At 39.1% G+C, this 20,250-nt stretch overlaps 1 protein-coding gene across 10 annotated transcripts in view; it reads right to left on the reverse strand.

The window, feature by feature from the left end:
• Positions 1-20,250, reverse strand: part of TRIM2 (tripartite motif containing 2) — a 115,596-nt gene that overhangs the window by 45,900 nt on the left and 49,446 nt on the right. For 5 of the 10 annotated variants that reach the window (XM_078148788.1, XM_020994017.2, XM_078148786.1 and 2 more), the window contains exons 2-3: positions 16,978-17,159; positions 12,311-12,548 (exon numbers count right to left, since the gene is read on the reverse strand). In XM_078148788.1, coding sequence (XP_078004914.1) covers positions 12,311-12,548; positions 16,978-17,111 — 372 coding nt within the window. In that variant the 5' untranslated portion in view covers positions 17,112-17,159. Of the gene's footprint in view, positions 1-12,310; positions 12,549-12,849; positions 12,917-13,596; positions 13,778-16,977; positions 17,163-20,250 lie in introns of those variants that run through there. The other 5 variants (XM_078148787.1, XM_078148790.1, XM_078148793.1 and 2 more) reach the window with 4 other exon arrangements.

Genomic DNA, 20,250 nt, shown 5'->3' on the forward strand with positions numbered 1-20,250 from the left:
AGAGCACTGGTCCAGGAGGAGCTCAGTACAAATCCAGAATTAGACACTTACTAGCTGTGTGAGACCCTGGGCAAGTCACTTAGCTCCTAAATGCCGGAAGGAAGGAAGGAAGGAAGGAAGGAAGGAAGGAAGGAAGGAAGGAAGGAAGGAAGGAAGGAAGGAAGGAAGGAAGAAAGAAAGAAAGAAAGAAAGAAAGAAAGAAAGAAAGAAAGAAAGAAAGAAACAAACAAACAAACAAACAAACAAACAAACAAACAAACAAACAAAATAAACAGACCGACCAAGTGAAAATAATGTAGACCTGTAGGGTGGTGGGATAAAAGACAGGACAAGAGCCAATGATCTGAACAGGGCCTTAGAATAAAAAACCAAGTTTTCAGTTTTTTCTTTCTCCAACGGATCTTCCACATGGTTGCCTGGTTGATATTCTTGAAATCCAAGTCTCACCATGTCAACCCCTTACTCAGACATCTTCAGTGGGTCTTTGTTGCCTTGAGGTTAGACTATAGACTCTTCCATTTGACTTTTAAAGCCTTTTACAATTCAGGCTCCAGTAAACCTGTTTAGGCTTACCATACATGACTTCCCTTTGCACATCCTAGGGTCTGACCACATTGGTCAGCTAGGGGGTCCCTGTATATGCCATTCTATCTCTGGTGTATGCTCTCCCTCTTCACCCCTGCCCCACAGAATCCTAAGCTTCCTTCAACGTCCAGCTCAGTTTCTACCTCCTATGGGAAGCCTTTCCAGGTGTCTCCCCTGCAATTAGTGTTCTCTCTCTCCCTTTCTCTTGAACTTACTTTGCATTATTTTTGTATGTATTTTGTTTATTTATCAGTATATATGTTGCACTCTCTCAGCAGAATTCGAGGACCTTGAGAGCAAAGATGGTTTGGTTTTGTTTTTAATTTCTTTATTGACATCCCCACTGCCTGGCCTGCTGCTTTGTATGTGCTTGTGGTGGTGGTTGTTTGGTTGTTTCAGTCACGTCCAACTCTTCATGGCCTCACTGAGGGGTTTTCTTGGCATAGATACTGGAGTGGTTTGCCATTTCCTTCTCTAGCTCATTTGAAGGATGAGAAAACTGAGGCAAACAGGATGAAGTGACTTGCCTGGGTCACACAGCTAGTAAGTGTCTGAGGCCAGATTTGAACTCAGAAAGATAAGTCTTCCTGACTCCAGGCCTAGAAATCTATCCACTGTGCCACCTAGCTGCCCCTTGTATGTGCTTATTAAGTGTTTATTGGGAAGACTTCTGGATCATAGGAACAACAAGATGGAAGACTAGACATTTCTCTGATCCCCACAACCTCTCAAACCTTTCCAAAATAGAAGTTACATGCCAAAGATAGGGGGAGCCAAGCAGTGACTTGCTTGAGCTTTTCCCCAAACCCCTCCAAATACCTGTAAAAAAATGGCTCTAAACAAATTCTAGAGGAGCAGAACCCACAAAAAGACAGAGTGAAACAAATTTCCAGCCCAAGACAACCTGGATGGTTGATTGGAAAGGTTGCGCCAGGCTGGGAGAGGAACACAATTCAGCGTGGGCGTGCAGGAAAAGACCAGGCCATAGCTAACCTGGAGCAGGCCTCAGAGGACTGAATCATGGGCAGCCGTGGCGGTTTCCAGACTTCTCAATCCACGAATGCCAAAGACAACTTAGAAGGCCAAAGATAAAGCAACTCCAGCTATCTCCATGATATCCAAACAAAGGTTAAAAAAAAAAAACAACCCATGAACTTAGGCTCACTGATCCTGAGCAGCCCCTCCCCTTCTTCTCATGCTACCAGCTGTACTAGCAGATGCAAGAACCTGATGCACGGGCTTAGAGCAAAACCCAACCCTACACCATCTCCTCTTTCTCTTTCCAGGGTCTGTGGGGACCCCAGCTCCAGACTTCAGAGTCTGCTCTGCCATGACAATCAGCACAGTCAGACAACCCTACGGTACCAGTGCTGCAAAGATGTGAATAGCCAATGGCAGGCAACCTGCAGCATCATCGGGCAGCTCTCTGAAGAGCCAATACTGGGTCAGAGAACTGAGAAACAAAGCAAATGGGACAGGACACTAGGACAGGATATGGTGCGTAGGTACCTGCCTGCATGAGTACATGCACACGAGGGGCTATGCCACACCCCACTAAGCCAAAGGGAAAGTGCTCAGTATCCAGCTGGAGTCAGTTCTATTCACCCAAAAGTCACTTAGGGCAGAGATCTAAGCTAGTGAACCATAAATTGCCCAGAGTGGGAGGAGGCTGATATGCTTTGAGATCCAGCCTCCAAGGAATCCACCACCGTCAGAAGACAGAAAGTCAGAAATAGACTGGAATTACCAAAGATTTCAGTAAGAAGAAAACTCAAAGACCTTGAATATAAGCAGATAAATCACCAGAGAAAACATTAACTACAGAAGGAAATATGGTTACCAGATCTAGTAAATGAGGTGATGCAACTATGAATAAATACTATGAAATAAAGGAAAATGATCTAACACTTTAATGAGACAGAGGACCCTTTGGAATGTGAAGGGAACATAGAACTACAACGCACTGTTCCTAAGTGGTTCACAAGAGATACAAGAATTATGAGAATAGAATTTATGACCTGCATGGCAAAAATGATGGGCTGAAAAGAAAAACTGGAATCTGCAATGGCAAGCCTCACCAAAGAAACAAAAGAGAGAACAACAGACTGGGAATGTAAATACAAACAACCTAGAAGTAGCAATAAACAATAACATTAAAAGAAAATATTCTCACTATACAAGCAAAACAGACAGATCTTGAAGACAGTGTGCATAAAGACAACCTAAAGGGCAGCTAGGTGGTGCAGTGGATAGAGCACTGGCCCTAGATTCAGGAGGACCTGAGTTCAAATCAGGCCTCAGACAAGAAACACTTACTAGCTGTGTGACCCTGAGCAAGTCACTTAACCCCCCCAAAAAAAAAACCCCAAACTAAAAACCTTAAAGACAACCTAAGGAGCATAGGTCTCCCAGAACATGATGGGACAAAATAAAAAATCTCAACACCATAATACAGGAAACAACAGCAACAACAATAAAACCTAATAATTGTTGCTGTTATTCAGTCATTTCAGTTGTGTCTGGCTCTTCGGACCCAATCTGAGGTTTTCTTGGCAAAGATACTGGAGTGGTTTGCCATTTCCTTCTCTAGATCATTTTATAGCTGAGGAACTGAGGCAAACAAGGTAAAGTGACTTGTCCAGGGTCACACAGCTAGGAAGTGTCTGAGGCTGGATTTGAAATCATGAAGATGTTTTCAAGCCCAGCACTCTATCCTCTATAACTAAAAATAGCTAACATTTATATAGTGCTTACTATGTGTCAGGTACTATGCTAAGCACTTTACAATTATCACCTTAGTTGATTCGCACAACTACCCTGGGAGGTAGGTGCTAATATTATTCCCATTTTAGAGCTGAGGAAACAGGCAAACAGAAGTTAAATGACTTGCCCAGGTCATAGAGCTAGTAAGTATCTGAGAATGAATATGAACTCTGGTCTTCCTGACTCCAGCCCTAGTGTTCTATTCACTGTATCACCTAGCTGTAAAAACTGCCCAGAACTTCTGAGCATAGAAAATTAAATATCATTTGGAAGAGTTCATAGATCCTCCCTGAAAAATTTGAATTGAACTGAATTATTGTAGTTAGGGAAAAAAAACCCTACTCATATCTAACTCCTGAGTATAATTTTAGTACCTACTATTTTTTCTTAGCCTATCTCTTAGAATTAATTTCGACAAAAATATAATTGCATTTCTGAAAGCAGAGAAGCAGACTTAGTTCTACTAGAATAAAGAAATTCAAAACCAAGTACTCTGACTCTAAATTCAGTCTCTTTCCACAAAAGCTGCTAAAACAGACCTCTAAAATAAGTTCTAGAGGCTAGAAATGGGTCATTTTAAATGAAAGTTATCCATTTTTCTTTGTAGTCCTAGGTACTTTGTGCATATTGGGCAATTTAACAAATGGGCATTGGATTAGATTAGATTACACAATTTCATTTCTGTGTTGGTCAGAGACTCAAGCAACTTACCTTCTTTGGTGGTCTGAAAGTCAAACAAGCACTGATGTGTATAAAAGGTCACCTGCATCCCTTGGTTGACTTGTGAGGCTGGAGCTAACTAAGAAAGAACATGGCTGACCTGTGGGCAGAGAATCCTTGTGGGCTATGTGTTCCTGCCAGGACAGGATTCTCATTTTTCTGCTTTTTATTCAGGCTGTGTACCAATATAGTTTAATTAGAAGCTAGATAGCATCAGAGTACTTCAAATAGATGATGGGATCTGGTCCCCATGTCCTAATCTGTGTCATGACAGCAGCCTCCTAGTGTATTGTGGATGGACCTTTTTTTTTTTAATTAACTTTTAGACTCATGAATTGTTTTAAGTGATGTACCCTGGCAATTAGCTGCAGTGATTGATTTGTCTATGATGCAGCAGGGAAGATTAATTTCCATGTGGGTATATATATGGAAGCCAGCTGCCTAGAAACCACAGCAGGCCCCCAACTGCCCTCCTTGAGGAAACAACAAGAGAACTCAAATCATATGCTACTAATTTTTCAAAGGCTCTTGGTGGTATATAAAATTTTATAATGTGGAGAATTCCAGCACTCAAAAGACTTATGTGGCTTAACAAAGAATGGGTTTATTCTTCTCTTGGGGAAGATCACTTCAGAGAGGTCTAAACTATTCAGTCTGAGGCAGCTGGGATGGTATTAATGATGGCACACAATTTCTGGCATAAATAAGAAAATAATAAAATAAATGCTCATTTTAAAAGTTGTTTTTAACTCAGCTGAAGTTGAAACCTCTTAAACTCTTCATAAAATGGCAAACCAGGTGGGGACTCAAGGCTTGGGGCTAACTCTGGGGACCTGTCATTTCCAGGATCCTCCCTCCACTCCTTCCTGCAGCTTATTAGGGCCTTCAGGAGATAGTAAAATGCCTCTTTTCAATTCTTCCTGTCTCTTTCCCTTCCATTCTGTCCTCTTTTCCTTAAAAGAACTAGAGAAATAATTGAAGGCTGTCAATTTTAGCCATTCCTACATTGTTGTGGTAATTCTAAAATTCAGCCTACAGAAATTTTTACTCTCACTAAATTCCACTATCCTTTTCCACATTAATAGAAATTGTGGTATAGGAGAAAAGCCACTGTACTTGGAGTCAGGAGAACTGAGTTCAAATCCCCATTCTGATACATATTAGCTGTGGGGACCATATGCAAGTCACTTGTCTCTCTAATCCTCAATTTCTTCATCTGTAAAGTCGGTAGAATAATGCTTGACTTGCTCAAAGGTTTAATTGTGAGGTCCCTTCAAGTTTTAATATTCTATGAATTTATGCATATATATAATAGCTATTATATAATTATGGTGATATTAAAACAACTGTAAGTGTAATATATAGTATATATATGTTACATATTATAGAAATATATGTATATATGTATATACCTACTCATATACCTATATATACATGGCTAGAGAAATACACATGTTTGTATACATGTGCATACATGTATGCATGTACATGTATGTGTGCATAGACAGTAATTATGCACCCTCTGAGTTTTAGGATAAAATGAAATCTCCTCAGTTAGGCATTTAAAGCCTTCACAGTCTAATTCCAATCTATCCTTCCAGATTTATTTCACACTAATCCCCCCTCCTCACACTCTCTACTTTCTAGACCCACTAGCCTACTTCTTTTTTTCCTGTAAACAATATGTTATCTTCTCACTTCATGTTTGGAATTCTCTCTTCACTTCTTAGAATCCCAGGCTCCATTCAAGGATCAGGACCACCCTTCCCTCCCCAATTAGGGCCCCTTCCAGCTTCAGAGCTGGCAACTAGTATAGGAAGTACAGAATAAATAAATACTGATTGAATTAAACTGAATTGTCGAATATCACAAAGAAAGGGAGAGAAAAGAGAAACTTGGTCAGAAACCTTTGAAGTATCTAGAAGAGCATGAGTGTGTGTTTTTAAAAAAGCAATAACTTCTAATTACTCAAAGATGTGTTGGAATTGTAACTCTCTTCTGCTAAATGAGATGAACGGGACTTGAGGGAGTAGGTCATAGATTTTTTTTGCCTTCTGGCTTGCTGCCTGGATTTGATTTAACCTTCTCTAGTCCCTGTAAATTCTGCGTGTACTTCCTGGTGTTTTCTTTTAACTCCACCAATCCCCAGTTTGTGAATGTTTGCCACCTTCTCTCCATTACTGGGTATATGTTTATTGCCAATCTCTCCTTCTGCTGAAGTAGCTTTATTGACATTGGATGTATTTAAAGATTTCTTTTACATAAAACAGACACATACTGCTACTAGCTTCTATGCACTTCTCACTCAGAAACTCTCAACTGGAATACAACGTCTTTGAAATTGGGACACCCCATAGGATAAGAGCAGTATATATTAATCTAGTCCCCTAAGGCTTACAAAGTACTTTCCTTACAACACTAAGAGGCAGGTGTTGCTTTCATTCTCATTCTAAAAAGTGGAAAAAGAAAAGAACAAAGACAGCTACAATTTACTGTCATCCAGGTTTTTTTACACTGGCTAAAACAGGAATAACATGTACAAATCTGCATCAAGGTTGCAGCCCGACTGTCTTCCCCTGGTTTCAAGATCTTCTATAGATTCACATGCTTCCACCATTCATAGAATTTCCAAGGGATCATAGATTTAGAGATAGAGGGAACCCCAGAAGCCATCAAGTCCAATCCCCTCATTTTACAGATGAGGAAACTGAGGCAGTTCAAAATAGTGCAATTGTGTGACTTTGAAAATGAATAAAAAGCTGAAAACAAAATATAATGTAGTCGAACGAGTATTGCACTTGTTTTAAATCCCAGTTCTGCTCCTACTACTCATGTGATAGAGGGTAAGTTACCTAAACTCTCTGGGACTTGATTTACCCATCTGTAAAATGAGGCCGGTAGGTGGTACAGTGGACAGAACACTGGGCCTGGAGTCAGGAAGACTCATCTTCATGAGTTCAAATCACTGAGCAAGTCACTTAATCCTGCTTGCCTCAGTTTCCTCATCTGTAAAAAGTGGGGCTGGAGAAGAACATGGCAAACCACTCTAATATCTTTGCCAAGAAAAATGCCAAAAGGCTCACAAAGAGTCAGACACAACTGAAGAAGAGCAATTATGCAAAATAATTACAGTAACCTGGTCTCTTGTAGCTCTAAATCTATGATTCAATGGTAATCTACAATGATTTGTAAAGGTGGAGGAATAGGGAGCCAAAGAGAGACCATGATCTTTTGGGATCAGATCCCAGTATTGAACCCAGACTATGTGAGTCCAAAGTCTGGGGAGTAGGGTGGGCTACAAAAGTCATTATTAAAGTCCATTAAATCCATCAAAATGGATTTTTATAATGCTCTGTCATGGTGACTAGGTGGCAAAGTTAGTACAACAACGGGACTAGAATGAGGAAGAACTGAGCTCAAATCCAGCCTCAGATACCAACTACTTCCACTAGTACCTATGTGACCCTGGACAAGTCACCTCACCCCTCTGTCTGCCTCAGTCTCCTCTAATGTCAAATTGGAATAAAATTAGCACCTACCTCCAGGGTTGCTGTGAAGATCAAATGAGATAATATTTGTAAAGTTGTGCTAAGGCACAATGCCTGAAACGTAGAAGGCACTTAATAAATGCTTGTTTCTTTCCCTTTCCCCCTTCGTCATAATGTGGAGTTGATCATGTTTTATCAGTATCATCACCATCCTCATAATTATTAGATGCTCACAACAACATTAAGAGATGAGGAAATTGAAGATGAGAGAGGTTACATGATTTGCCCAGGGTCTCATAGCTAGTAGATATTTGAGGCAGGATTTGAACTCAGATCTTCCTGACTCCAGGTCTAGTACTCTATCCATTGTGCCACCTAGTGTCCACAACCTAGGCTTTGAGAATGGGAAGTGATGGATCATGTTGTCCAAAAGCCGGTCTAGTTAAGTGCAGAAACATCTGTCAACAAAGAGGTAACCACCAGATAATGAGGTGGGTTTTTTTTGGGGGGGGTCAGGGGTAGGCTTATTAAAAATTGGCTTCAAAAGGATGGAGGAGTCATAATCTGCACCTGTAGAAAGAACAATTAGTTTGATAACACCTATCCTTTTGATGCTGAACAGACACATCCTAATATCCTGGGGATCAGTATTACTGACACAAATTTTCTAGCCCTTAGCAGTTGTCCATTTTCCCATTTAAAACATATGAAAATGGAACTATTCTCTGAAAGGTATTGAGATTCACAATTCAATTCAGATAATTTCAACAAACATTTGTTGAGTCTTTTATCATTATTTATAATACAGAAACAAATTAGAGATAAACCAAGGAAGTCTACTGTTGCTATTGTGTTATATAGTTCTAAAAATATTGCCTATAGACATAAAATATGAAATTGTAGGTATTCCCATGCAGCACAAAGAAGACACGCAAATCTCTCTCCATGCAGATATGTGGATTTGCTGAGATTACAATTACAATTACCATTAATAAGAAAAATTAACTGAAACAGTTGATAACTTCAGTTAAACAGGACATGAAATAAACCTATATAAATCATCAGCCTTTCCTTATGTAACTAACAAAACCTTGCCATGTAAGACAGAAAATAATTTCCCTCCTAGTTAATAGTAAAATGTACTTTTAAAAATGGGAGGGGGAAGGTAGGGTGTCAGTCTATGAAGACACACATAGGACACATGAATAAACTACAAAACATTCTTGGCAGCAATAAAGGGCTTAAATAATTGGAGACCTTTTCATTGGTCAGAGGCAACATGGCCCAGTACATAGAGAAGTAGTAAGGCTTGAGTTCAGATACTGCCTGTGATGCCTACTAGATCTGTTAACCTGGTAAGATGCTTAATCTTTTTTTGCTTTAGGTAATTCCCTATGACTCTAAGTAGTAGGGGAGAAGTCAACCTGCTTTGGTAGAGAAACCATTGAAATCATAATTGAAAGCCTTACCCCACCCCTATTAATTGTTTATGATTCAGTGATGCCAGTGTAATAAAATTACAATGCTCTCTAAAATTAGTTTACAGATTGAGTGCTATACCATCAAACTATGGAGAGGCTATTTTGTAGAACTAAAAACATACAATGACTCCCTATTCAACAAAAATTGTTTGGAAATTTAGAAAATTTTGGCAGAAATTAGTTTTAGACTAACTTCGTATATTATACACCACATTAATTGCCAAATGAATCCGCAACCTAAAAATAAAAAGGTATATCAAAAAGATATTTAGGAGAGAATGGAAGGAGGTACCTCGTTCAAATGACTAGGAAAAGAATTAACTAAACAAGTGTCAGAGGTAATCATAAAAGATAAAAGAGATGATTTTGATTAGATAAAATTTAAAAGCTTTTGCATGCAACAAAATTAGTGTAGCTAAAATTAGAAGAGAAGCAGTTGACTAGGAACAATTTTCTCAGCAAGTATCTTTGATAAAGGTTTGATATACAAGATGTGTAGGGAATTGCTACAAAATATAAGAACAAGAGTCAATCAATCAATAAATGGTTAAAGAATATGAACAGGAAATTTTCAAAAGAAATGTAAGCTATCAAGAATCATAGGAATGAATTCTCCAATTTACTAATTCAAAAAATGCAAATTAAGACAACTCTAAGGTTTCGCCTCATACTCATAAGTTTGGCAAGGATGAATTAAAAAAAAAACTGAAACCCCAAGGAGGTAAAATAAAGATGGAAAGTTTCCATATACACAAAAAATACTTATAACAATCCTCTCATAGTAGCAAGGAACTGGAAGTAAAGTGGGCGCCCTTTGATTAGAGAATGGCTGGATAAATTTAGGTAGAACAATGGAATGACATAATGTAGGAAAGGAAGAAATTGAAGAATTCAGAAAGATTTGGTAAGATGTGTATGAATTCACACAGAGTGAAGTAGGTGGAACTAGAAGAACAATTTACATATTGACCATGATAATGTAGGCGCAGCTAGGTGGTGCATTGGATAGAGTACCAGGCTTGTAATCAGAAAGAGTCCTTTTCCTGCATTCAAATATGGCCTTAGACACTTACTAGCTATGTGACCCTGCGCAGGTCAGTTAACTTTGTTTGCCTCAGTTTCCTCATCTGTAAAATGAGTTGGAGAAGGAAATAGCAAACCACTCCAGGATCATTGCCAAGGCAATCCAAAATGGGGTCAGAAAGAATCATATACAACTGAAAACAACTAAACAACTATGGGCAGTGGTCCTTTTTTAGTGGAGCAGAGGCGGTGACTCCCCAGGGGAAGTCAAACTGATATAAAAAACATCAATAAAATATCTAAAATGAAAAAAGGGCTTAAAAAGCCTTTTAGATAGTGAAAGAGATTAAGTGTGTACCCATAAGTATTCATCAAAAAAAACGTGAAAAGGGGCAGCTAGGTGGTGCAGTGGATAGAGATCAGGCCTTGGAGTCAGGAGGAACTGAGTTCAAATGCGGCCTCAGATAGTGACACTTACTAGCTGTGTTACCTTAACCCCAACTGCGCCTCACCAAAAAGCAAAAAAAAAAAAAAGGAATGTGAAACATGAGAGGGACATGAATCAAGCCTCTCAACATTAAAAAGGCAATACGGTGTATTACAAAGGGCTCTGGAATCAGAGGACCAGGGTTCAAATTCTACCTGTTCTTACTACCTATGTGACCTCGGGCAAGTCAATTAACCACCCTAGGCCTCAGTTTCCTTATTATAAAGTGAGAGGGTTGGATTAAATGACATCTGTGGTATCTAGTTCTTGATCTATGACACTGAAGTCTTGAATATCAACTTGGCAACTTTGTGGATGACAGATTAGAGGCAGCAGATACTGCAGGTGACATGCATGCATACATACACACACACACACACACACACACACACAATGCAAATCCAAATTGTGAAGTAGCATCCTTTGCATTATGACCTCCTTGATTTAGGTACAGTCATTTGTGCCTGTCAGTAAGAGAAAATGTGTTTGAATTTCCATCTTGAATTTCTCAACAAGAGCCTGGATATTTTCCAATAATGACATTTGTAGTCAGACATATGGGCACATAAGCTAACACACAAGCATCCTTTACAGCACAGTTGCAGAATACTAATGTGCTAATTGTTTTTTCTGGTTTGTGGATTTTAGCACCTATTCAGTCCGGCATCTGAGCTGAATCTGGAACTCAACGAGCCATGTCACATCTCAGTGCATGGGGGTAACCCTTCCCCTCATCCCTCGACTAAACTCCTCATCTCTGTCAGAATCTTGATTTTCTTTCAAGAAAAGCAGGTGCCATTGGCTCCATAAAGCTGCCTTCGATCCTTCCAGCTGAAAGTGATCTCACTTTACCCAAATATTTCTCTAATATTTTGGATCTCTTTTTCATCCCTATCATATTCTATTCATATATATTTCATATTTTCCAAGATGGATTAAAAATTTCATGAGAGCAATGACTGTAATTTTTCCTCAGTATTCCCAGCACCAAGGACAGTGCCTGGTTCATAACAGAGATTTTAATAACTTGTTTTGTCTGTAGCCACAACTCACACACACACTGTCTCTCCACACATGCACACACACACACACACACACACACGCCAAAATAGTTACAGCTTACAGATAACTGCTAGTCTATTCACCAGGGGTTAACTGGATTTGCACTAAGTGAATATTTATTTTACTGTGCAAAATACTTTCTAAAGAAGAACTGATAACATTTTCCACGGGATGACAAATTTGTTCCCCATTTCACCCTCAACTCATGTGCCAGGTTGATAAAGTTTCCTTTTAAAAAGATAGTTGAAATAATGTATAGAAAGCAAATCTAAAAGCACTATATAAATGTTATACAAAATAACAGTGATCATTATTATATGAAAGTGCCTTGAGAACCAACATGGTGTCGTGTATAGAGAACTCACCTTAAAGTAAAGATAGTCTAAATCGAGTTCTGCTTCTGACACACATTGACTATGTGATTCTGGGCAAGTCTCTTCAGCTCTTGATGTTCTAGGAAACTCTCTAGGTGAGGTACTGATCTGTATCAGATGGAGGGTACTCTTCTCTGTCCCCCCACCCCTTCCTCTGCCCCCACTGAGGACATCACAGGTGTCAAACAACAACAGCAACTTGTATACAGTTGGTGCTTAATATAGTTTGTTGAATTGAACTGTGTGTCATTTTATGTGTAAGTGCACTATATCATTTTCTACCCTAACCAAAAGAAAGATTCTTTCCTTGACTCCACTCTCACTTACATTTCCATCATGGTTTGGGCAAGAAAGAGGTTTTCCTGCAGCCACAGCGGTGACTGTCTCCAGGATGGAAGACTCCTCAGTATTACTGCCTGGTGTTCGCTGCAGCACGTCCATTAGGTTTGTGATGAAGAAGTTGTTTTGGAGTGCTGAAACCCCTTTCTCTGGCAAGATGGAGGTCTGGCGGCACACGGGGCAAGACAGTGTTAAACTGTGTGCGGGGATGTAGTTCTGCAAACACCTATTAGAGAAAAAAATAGCGACAAGGGAAAGCCAGCATAATATGAACCTAAGTGAACTATGGTTATATATAATACACGCACACACATATAAACATATACACATTTTATATATATATATATATATATATATATATATATACATACATCTTTTTAAAAATACTTTATAGATACTTTTTATAATTAACTTTGCTATATTAATAATAAGAAAGGGAAGAAGGGAGAAGGGAATAAGCATTTTTCTAATAGCCCTTAGTCACTGAATGGGCATTGTCTTAGGCAAACTGAAGCCCTGGGAAAGACCTTAATTTGGAAAGGCCAAGGTCATCCATTGTATTCTGAGCCATCATTGCCAGTTGTCTTGACTTTTGTCTTGCCACTGGACTTTTATGACCAGAGGAGAGACTTATGCAGCTCTGCCTCACTTAAATCCAATCATGTGCAAGTCAAGACATCATCCTTGTGATGTCATTGGTCCTCTTTGTGAAAGAGTGAAGAACAACAATTGTATGTCAGGCACTGTACTAAGTGCTTTTACAAATATTATTTCATCTGACTGTCAAAACAACCCTGGGAGGTAGGTGCTACTATTATTATCCCCAGTTTACAGATGAGGAAACAGAGACAAGTGACTTGCTCAGGGTCACAACAGCTAGTAAGTGTCTGAAGCCAAATTTGAACTCTGGTCTTCCTGATTCCAGGTCTACCACTTTCTCTACTACGCCACCAGCTACTTCCAATAGCAGCTCACAATTACATAGCACTTGAATATTTGCAAAGGAATATACACACATATGTGTGTGTGTGTATACACACACACACATATTTCTCTCTCTCCCTACATATACATGTATAGGTGTGTTGTGAAGGTCAAATGAGATGCGTGCGCGTGCGCGCACACACACACACACACACACACACACACACACACACACACACCCCTCATTTGATCTTTCACCACAAATTTATGAGGGAGGTACTATTGATAACAGCAGTAATGATAACACTTTTATTGATTTACAAAAAGCAGCTATTTCATCTAGCACTTACCTTACTAGGTAATATTTACAAACAGCACTTAGCACAGTGTCTGGCACGTAGCAGATGTTACACACATGTTTATTCTCTTCCCTTTCCTTTATCTACATATGCAGTAGTCCATATAAATATAAAAGAATAATAGGAAGAGAGGGGTCCTGGGACCATTTCTGCTTAAACCTTGTCAAAAAAAAAGTCAATTGGCAAAGAACTTGATGAACATGATCTCATCTGAGCCTCACAACGATCATGTGAGACATGTATTATAGGTATTATCATTCCCACCCTTACAGATCGGAAAACTCAGGTTTCAATGGGTGAAATGACTTGCTCACAAATACACAGGTAATGATTGTCAGAGACATGATTTGAATACGGCTCATTCTGACTGCAAGACCAGCACTTGGTCCATTACCTAACGCTGACTCATCAGTTCTATAAACTAAAGAGATTTCTATTTGAGTTGAGAAGCAGCGGGCAAAAGCTGGTATAATGCTGGACTTGGCCGTATAGCCCACAGGCTAGAATTCTAACTCACTCACTAACTAGCTGTACAATCATGGGCAAGTCATAACATCTCTGAGCCTCAGCTTTGTCACACACATCATGAGGATGATCATATGTGCCCTACCTACCTGTGATGAAACAATGGTTAAGTACCACATAAGTTAGAGTTTTTAGCAGCACTTTGGTTGATCAGGCAAAAGAGGACAATCTTCAACGGCAAGAAGTATGTTAACTACATTGTCCCCCAAGTAGAATGTCAACTCCTTGATGGCAAAGACTGTTTTCATTTTATTGTTTTGTATCTCCAACATACAGGACTACACTTGGTACACCTAATAAGTGCTTGTTGCCTTCTTTTACATCCCTCCACAGTGCCTAACACATTGCTTCATACAAAGTAGACATGAGGGGAGAATAAGGCAATAGGCTAGTTGGTCAGTAGCTGGACAATATAATTTATGGTTTAAGAGGAGGATTGGTTCTTTTTCCCATATATCACCAACACAACCTTCTACAAGTGATATGAGTAAGATTAAGCCCAAGTTCCACTTCAAAGTATAGCTGTGAACTAGAGATGAGAAACAGAAAAGATGGCTGCCTAGGCAGCAACTGCCCCCCTACTCTGAATTCTTTTTTTTTTTTGCTGAGGCAATTGGAGTTAAGTGACTTGCCCAGAGTCACACAGCTAGTGAGTGTTTTGTGTCTGAGTCTAGATTTGAACTCAGGTCCTCCTGACTCCAAGGCTGGATCTCTATCTACTGTACCACCTAGCTGCCCCCTACTCTGAATTCTTTACAGAACATAATGTCCCTCCCAAACAAGTAAAGCCATGACTTTTAAACTTTTAAATAAATAAAATTGTGGTCAATTTTTAAAATAAATCAGTTTGTTTAAGAAAACAGTTTGCATATAGAAGAAAAAAGGGGGAAAAAAGAAATTTACATGATAACTATTATACATTTAAAAACAATAACAAGTATACAGAATAGATTTGCAGTTTCATGTGCAATCATCTTTTTTCTTATTATACTATGTTATGGAAATATTTGTTTTATTCCACAAATTAAAATTTTGAAAAGAAAGTCAATTCATCAGACATTTATCAAGCACTTCCTAGGCACCAGGCACCGAGGATTCAAAGAGAAAAAATAGCCCCTGCCTTTAATGTGCTTGTATTCTAGGGATTTAAACTTCAAGTTCAATGGTTTACTTAGAGTGGGACTTTCCCAAGCAGCAGAAGCTAAGGCAGGGCACCTACAAATAGAGGAGGCAGAAGCAAGAGCTAAGGATGTCCTGAAGCATCCTGTAACCCAGCTTGGAGACAGCAGAATGCAAACAGCCAAGGAGGGGAGCCGGAGGGAGGCCACATTTGAACACAGGGTTCTGGGGAGTTCTGACACACATCTCAAATACTGGGAGAGTATTTAGATAGCACTTGCAAATTACAAAACTAGCTTTCCACCTGTGCTTTGTGGAAAGGCTGTCTCAGGACAGAGTTTTTCCTCCAGACCCATGTGTAGACATGGAAATGAGTATCGGTGGAGTTGGGGGATCAGTGGGGTACAATGGAGAGAATAGTGGCTTTGAAGGCAGAAAACCTGACTTCAAATCTTAACACAGATTCCTACTAGCTTTGTGACCTTGGGCAAGTCAGTGTCCACTTCTAACAAGTAAGGGGGTTGGAAGAGATGGCCTCCTATTAACCTAACTTCATTGTAAAAGGCTACAAAACAAAGTTATATTTCATAAGACAGTATGGCATTACCACAGACCAGAATAACAATAACAGAAAATTCCCTGACCATCTCTTGGCACTTTAGGCCTTCCAAAATAAACCAATTATCAGAACATTTCACTCAGGCAAAGGCCAATGTAAACTAAATCTTTTGATGGAATGGATAACTTTGACAGGCCTGAATTTACTAAAAACCCATTTCTCTCTCTACAGTGGGAAATAAAACATTTTCAAATTATGTGTATCCAATTACCATAGAAAATGTAGTTTTACTATAGTTAAATAAATTTTTTAAGAGAAAAAACAATCCCACCATACTGGATGAATACCTAACTGCTATCCATGATCAGAAAGAAGGCTTATAAATGTTCACTAATAGAAAAGTTTTGTGTTGCATTAATAATATGGCAAAATATATTTTCTTATTCTTCAGAATAGACAGAGCCATTTCGGGGAATCTTTCCATTTGGAGTGGGCCCTCTCCATTCAGCAGGAGCTTAGGCAGGATACCTACAAAAGAGGTGGATGGAAAGAGCTAGGATGCCCTGAAGCATCCTATAAGGAGATCCGAAAGCAAGCTTCCACATAAATTGCGTATTTAGGGAATTCACAAACAGGTTTTGGTGTTCAAATACACCACACAAAAATAAAATCTCAGCGTACAAGTGCTAAAGACTGAAAAATTATCTTCTGAAGTATCCGCAAGAATAAAGGTCTGCCCTTTTGACCTTGAGCCTTTTACAAATCCATAGATTAGTCTGTGGGGGGAAGCGGCAGGTTTTTGATTAATCCTCACTAAGAACTCCCCACACTGCAACAGTGGTTAGCAAAAGCAGTTTCAAAGAGAACAAAGAGAAAAGTGGAATAAAAGTTTTCAAAGATGACTAGAATGATAAGCATCTCACTGCCCCCTCCTTGTCAAAATAAATTGGTGAATGTTTGGTTTGGTGTTTCTTAATTGCAGTTGTTTGAATAAAGCAAATAATTTGGCAACTTATGATTATGTGACTAGATGTCTTAACAAGAGAACAAAAGACTCATTGTCTCGTGGGGTAACTGTAGAATTCTGGGAAAGCACATGGCTGCTGTAGGTTGAGAAAGGACACTCTGGCAGCTGCCTCCATTACCACACAGCCAGGATGCTTGCTTACCTCTCACAGAAAGTGTGCAGACAGGGAAGTACCTTGGGGTTCTTGTAACGTTCCAGGCATATGCTGCAAATCAGAAACTGCTTGTCAATCTGCCGCACCACAGGACTGGGGATGTTAGAGCCTTCACTGGCCATCCTAGACCATTGGCATACGGGTCCTGATTCCTTTTACCCTGCACGATGCTGCTAACACAGATGAAAACCAAGAGAGACAAAGAAAAGCATTTTTTAAGTCACTTGGAAGCATCAGAGCCATGCTCCTCTTAGACATATATTCATCTGGGTCAATCTTAATTGTTCAGGGTGGATTGTGGAATTGTGGTTCTCCAGTTGGAAGAGACTTTAGAGGTCTTCAAGTCTAACCCTCTCGTTTTACAGATCAGGAACTGAAGCCCAGAGAGGTGCCTTGTCCAAAGTCACAAGAATTTGAATCCATACCCTTTGATTGCAATTTTACTACTTTTTCTACTGTTACCATCTGCCAAAAGAAAGAATGAAAAAAAGCATTTATTAAGTCCTTACTATGTACGAGGCATCGTGCTAAGTGCTTTACAAACACTGTTTCATTTGATCCTCTCAACAACCACTGGAAGTAGGTATTATTATTATTATCTCCATTTTACAGATAGAGATACTGAGTTAGAGAGGGTATTGCCCAAGGTCACACTGCTAGTAAGTATGTGAGGATGGATTTGAACTCTGGTCTTCCCAACTCTAGGATTAGTGTTCTATCCACTGCACCATCTACTTGCCAAAAAGATTTATCACTTGGTGGCCAAGCTCCTGGTGATGAGTCATTTTGGACATAACGGTTACTGATACCAGTAGAATCTTATTAAGGAGACTGGTGAGACATCAGAATTGCTAAACTGTATCCAGACCTCATAAAACAGGAAGCCTGTTGCTGCAGGGCACAGAGAGGGTGCACTCTGTTGTTGGTTATTTTATTTGTTTTCAAAATAATTTGATTTTACGAAGCTCTCTTAAACACTTAAAAACATTATCTTTCCCTACCTTCCATTCCCTCATGCTTGGCTCATATTATGAACCTGGTAAATGTTTGTGGAATTGAATGGGAAAATGTTGTCCATATGTCATCTTTTAAATAATTGCATATTACTGTTTTGTGGGGGCATCTGAGAATGTGTGTATATCTTCTGCAGTAATTCAGTTCAATAACAGGATTGAGAGCTGGAAGAGACCTTCCAAGTTCTCCCCCCTCTCCCTTAGTCTCTACTTCCAAACATTTTCTCTCTTTCAAATCAGCCCCCAAGAAAAGATCTCAAATTCATTTATAGCAGTGTTTAAATGACAGATGATAGTTTGAAATGTTACTTCTTGCAAGGGCAATTTGCATTTTAAATGAGGATCAAAGCCTAAAGCTGTGAGAATGAAGTTCCTACAGTGGACATCAGGTCGAATTGTACATTATACTGTATGTGGTGGGGGCCAGGGCAGGAGAGGGGGGGTGTAGGGGCCCTGAATCTTATTGCCCCTGAAATCTTATCAATTTTTTAAACACAACAACTCAGGTAATCTCAACCCCTAAAGTAAAGAGGAAGTAGGAGCTGGGGAAACAAGTGATAGCCAGTCAATACACATTTATTAAGCACTTACTATGTGCCAGGCACTGTGCTAAGGAGATACAAAGAAAGGGGTGTGCAGAGAATGAGAAGGGTAGAATCTATACCTATAAAATCCTGCTGATTTCAAATGAAAGAAAACTGACTCTAGGGTTTGAACACCTCGGTTCAAAACTCACTTCAGATAATTATTATCCCTGTTACTTTCACTCAACCTCTTTGGGACTCATTCTCCTCATCTGGAAAATGAGAAGACTGGATTAAATGGTCTAAATCGAAAATCCTTTGATGCTATGAATTCACTCCAAGACAACAAGGGGAGGGAGGCCAGAGAGCTTAATTAGTGTCGATCCTTAAGGAAAAGGTCCGGGCATCAAGATATAGAAATGACTACATCCAAAGAACTTTGAAATAGTGTTCTTTCTTAATTTTACACCTTTTCCCTTACACAAGACCCCAGATTTTTGTACCATTATTCTTTCCATGATGGTATCTAGCTATTCATCATGTAAAATACCATAGTCTTTGAGAGTGCAGAGACTGTTTTGTTTTTATTTTTGTCCCTCATGTCTATCAATAATGCCTTGTAATTAATAGGTGCCTGATAAATGTCTATTCAATTGAAATCTGCCTCTGAAACTTCCAATGGCTAGTTCTGACCTATGGACATATACAAAAGAAGTCTAATTCCTCTTCCATAAGATACCCTTTCAAATAGCTGGTGACAGCTATGATGTCTCTGAGTCTTCATTTCCCCAAATTAAGCAACCTCAATTCCTTCAACTGACTGTATATGTAATTGTTTCAAGTTCCCTCATCATTCTTTAGGCTTGAAGGTTTTCAATGCTCTTCCTAAAGTATGGCATCTTGAATGTCACACCAGGCCACTGATAAAGTCTGACCAAAGCACAATGATTAAATGAACCTCTATTAAAGATCTCCCTTCAGATTCACATCTATTCATCAAATCCTCACTCTCTAGATCTGGGCCAAACTCACAAAATGTATGGTCATCTAGTGCACATATCTCTATCTTGTCCCCAAGGGTATCATCATTCTTCTCTGTAAGATCTCAACTCTGTCAATGTCCTTCAGAAAAATATGGTGCTGAGAAGAGAACACAATACTCCAGATGTGATTTGAACAAGGAAAAGTTCAGCAGTCCCCTGTTATGGATACAGTGCTTCTAATAATATAGCATAAGATTGCATTAACTTTTTTTTTTGCTGTCAGATTATACTTTTAACTCATAATGATTGTGCAAGTCCTGAAAACAAACATGAATTGTTTATTGTCTGCCATATTTCCCCCATTTGGAACTTGTACGTTTGGTTTTTTTGAACAAGTAAAGCATTTTGCATTTGACCCTATTAAATTTCATCTCATTAAATTTGATTCAAAGTTTCTGCTTATTAAGATTTTTTTTTGAATCTGGTTTCTATCATTTAGTGTATCCCTCCCAACTTTATGCCATCCATGAATGTAAATTCTATTAAATCTATACTTTTGCTCAAAATAAGCAAATCTACACCTTTGCTCAAGTCATCACTAACAGCAGAGTAAATAAAAGAGAGATGTAGCCCTTTATTAAAGACCTATTTCCTGGTGAATAGCCATTCCATTCATCACTGTTTGGATTTGTTCAAGCCTTCAACCAGTTCCAAATCCACTTAATTGTGCTAGCATCAAAC

This window comes from Phascolarctos cinereus, unplaced genomic scaffold (genome assembly GCF_003287225.1).
Source record: "Phascolarctos cinereus isolate Bilbo 61053 unplaced genomic scaffold, phaCin_HiC Scaffold_9;HRSCAF=440, whole genome shotgun sequence".
Lineage (NCBI taxonomy): Eukaryota > Metazoa > Chordata > Mammalia > Diprotodontia > Phascolarctidae > Phascolarctos > Phascolarctos cinereus.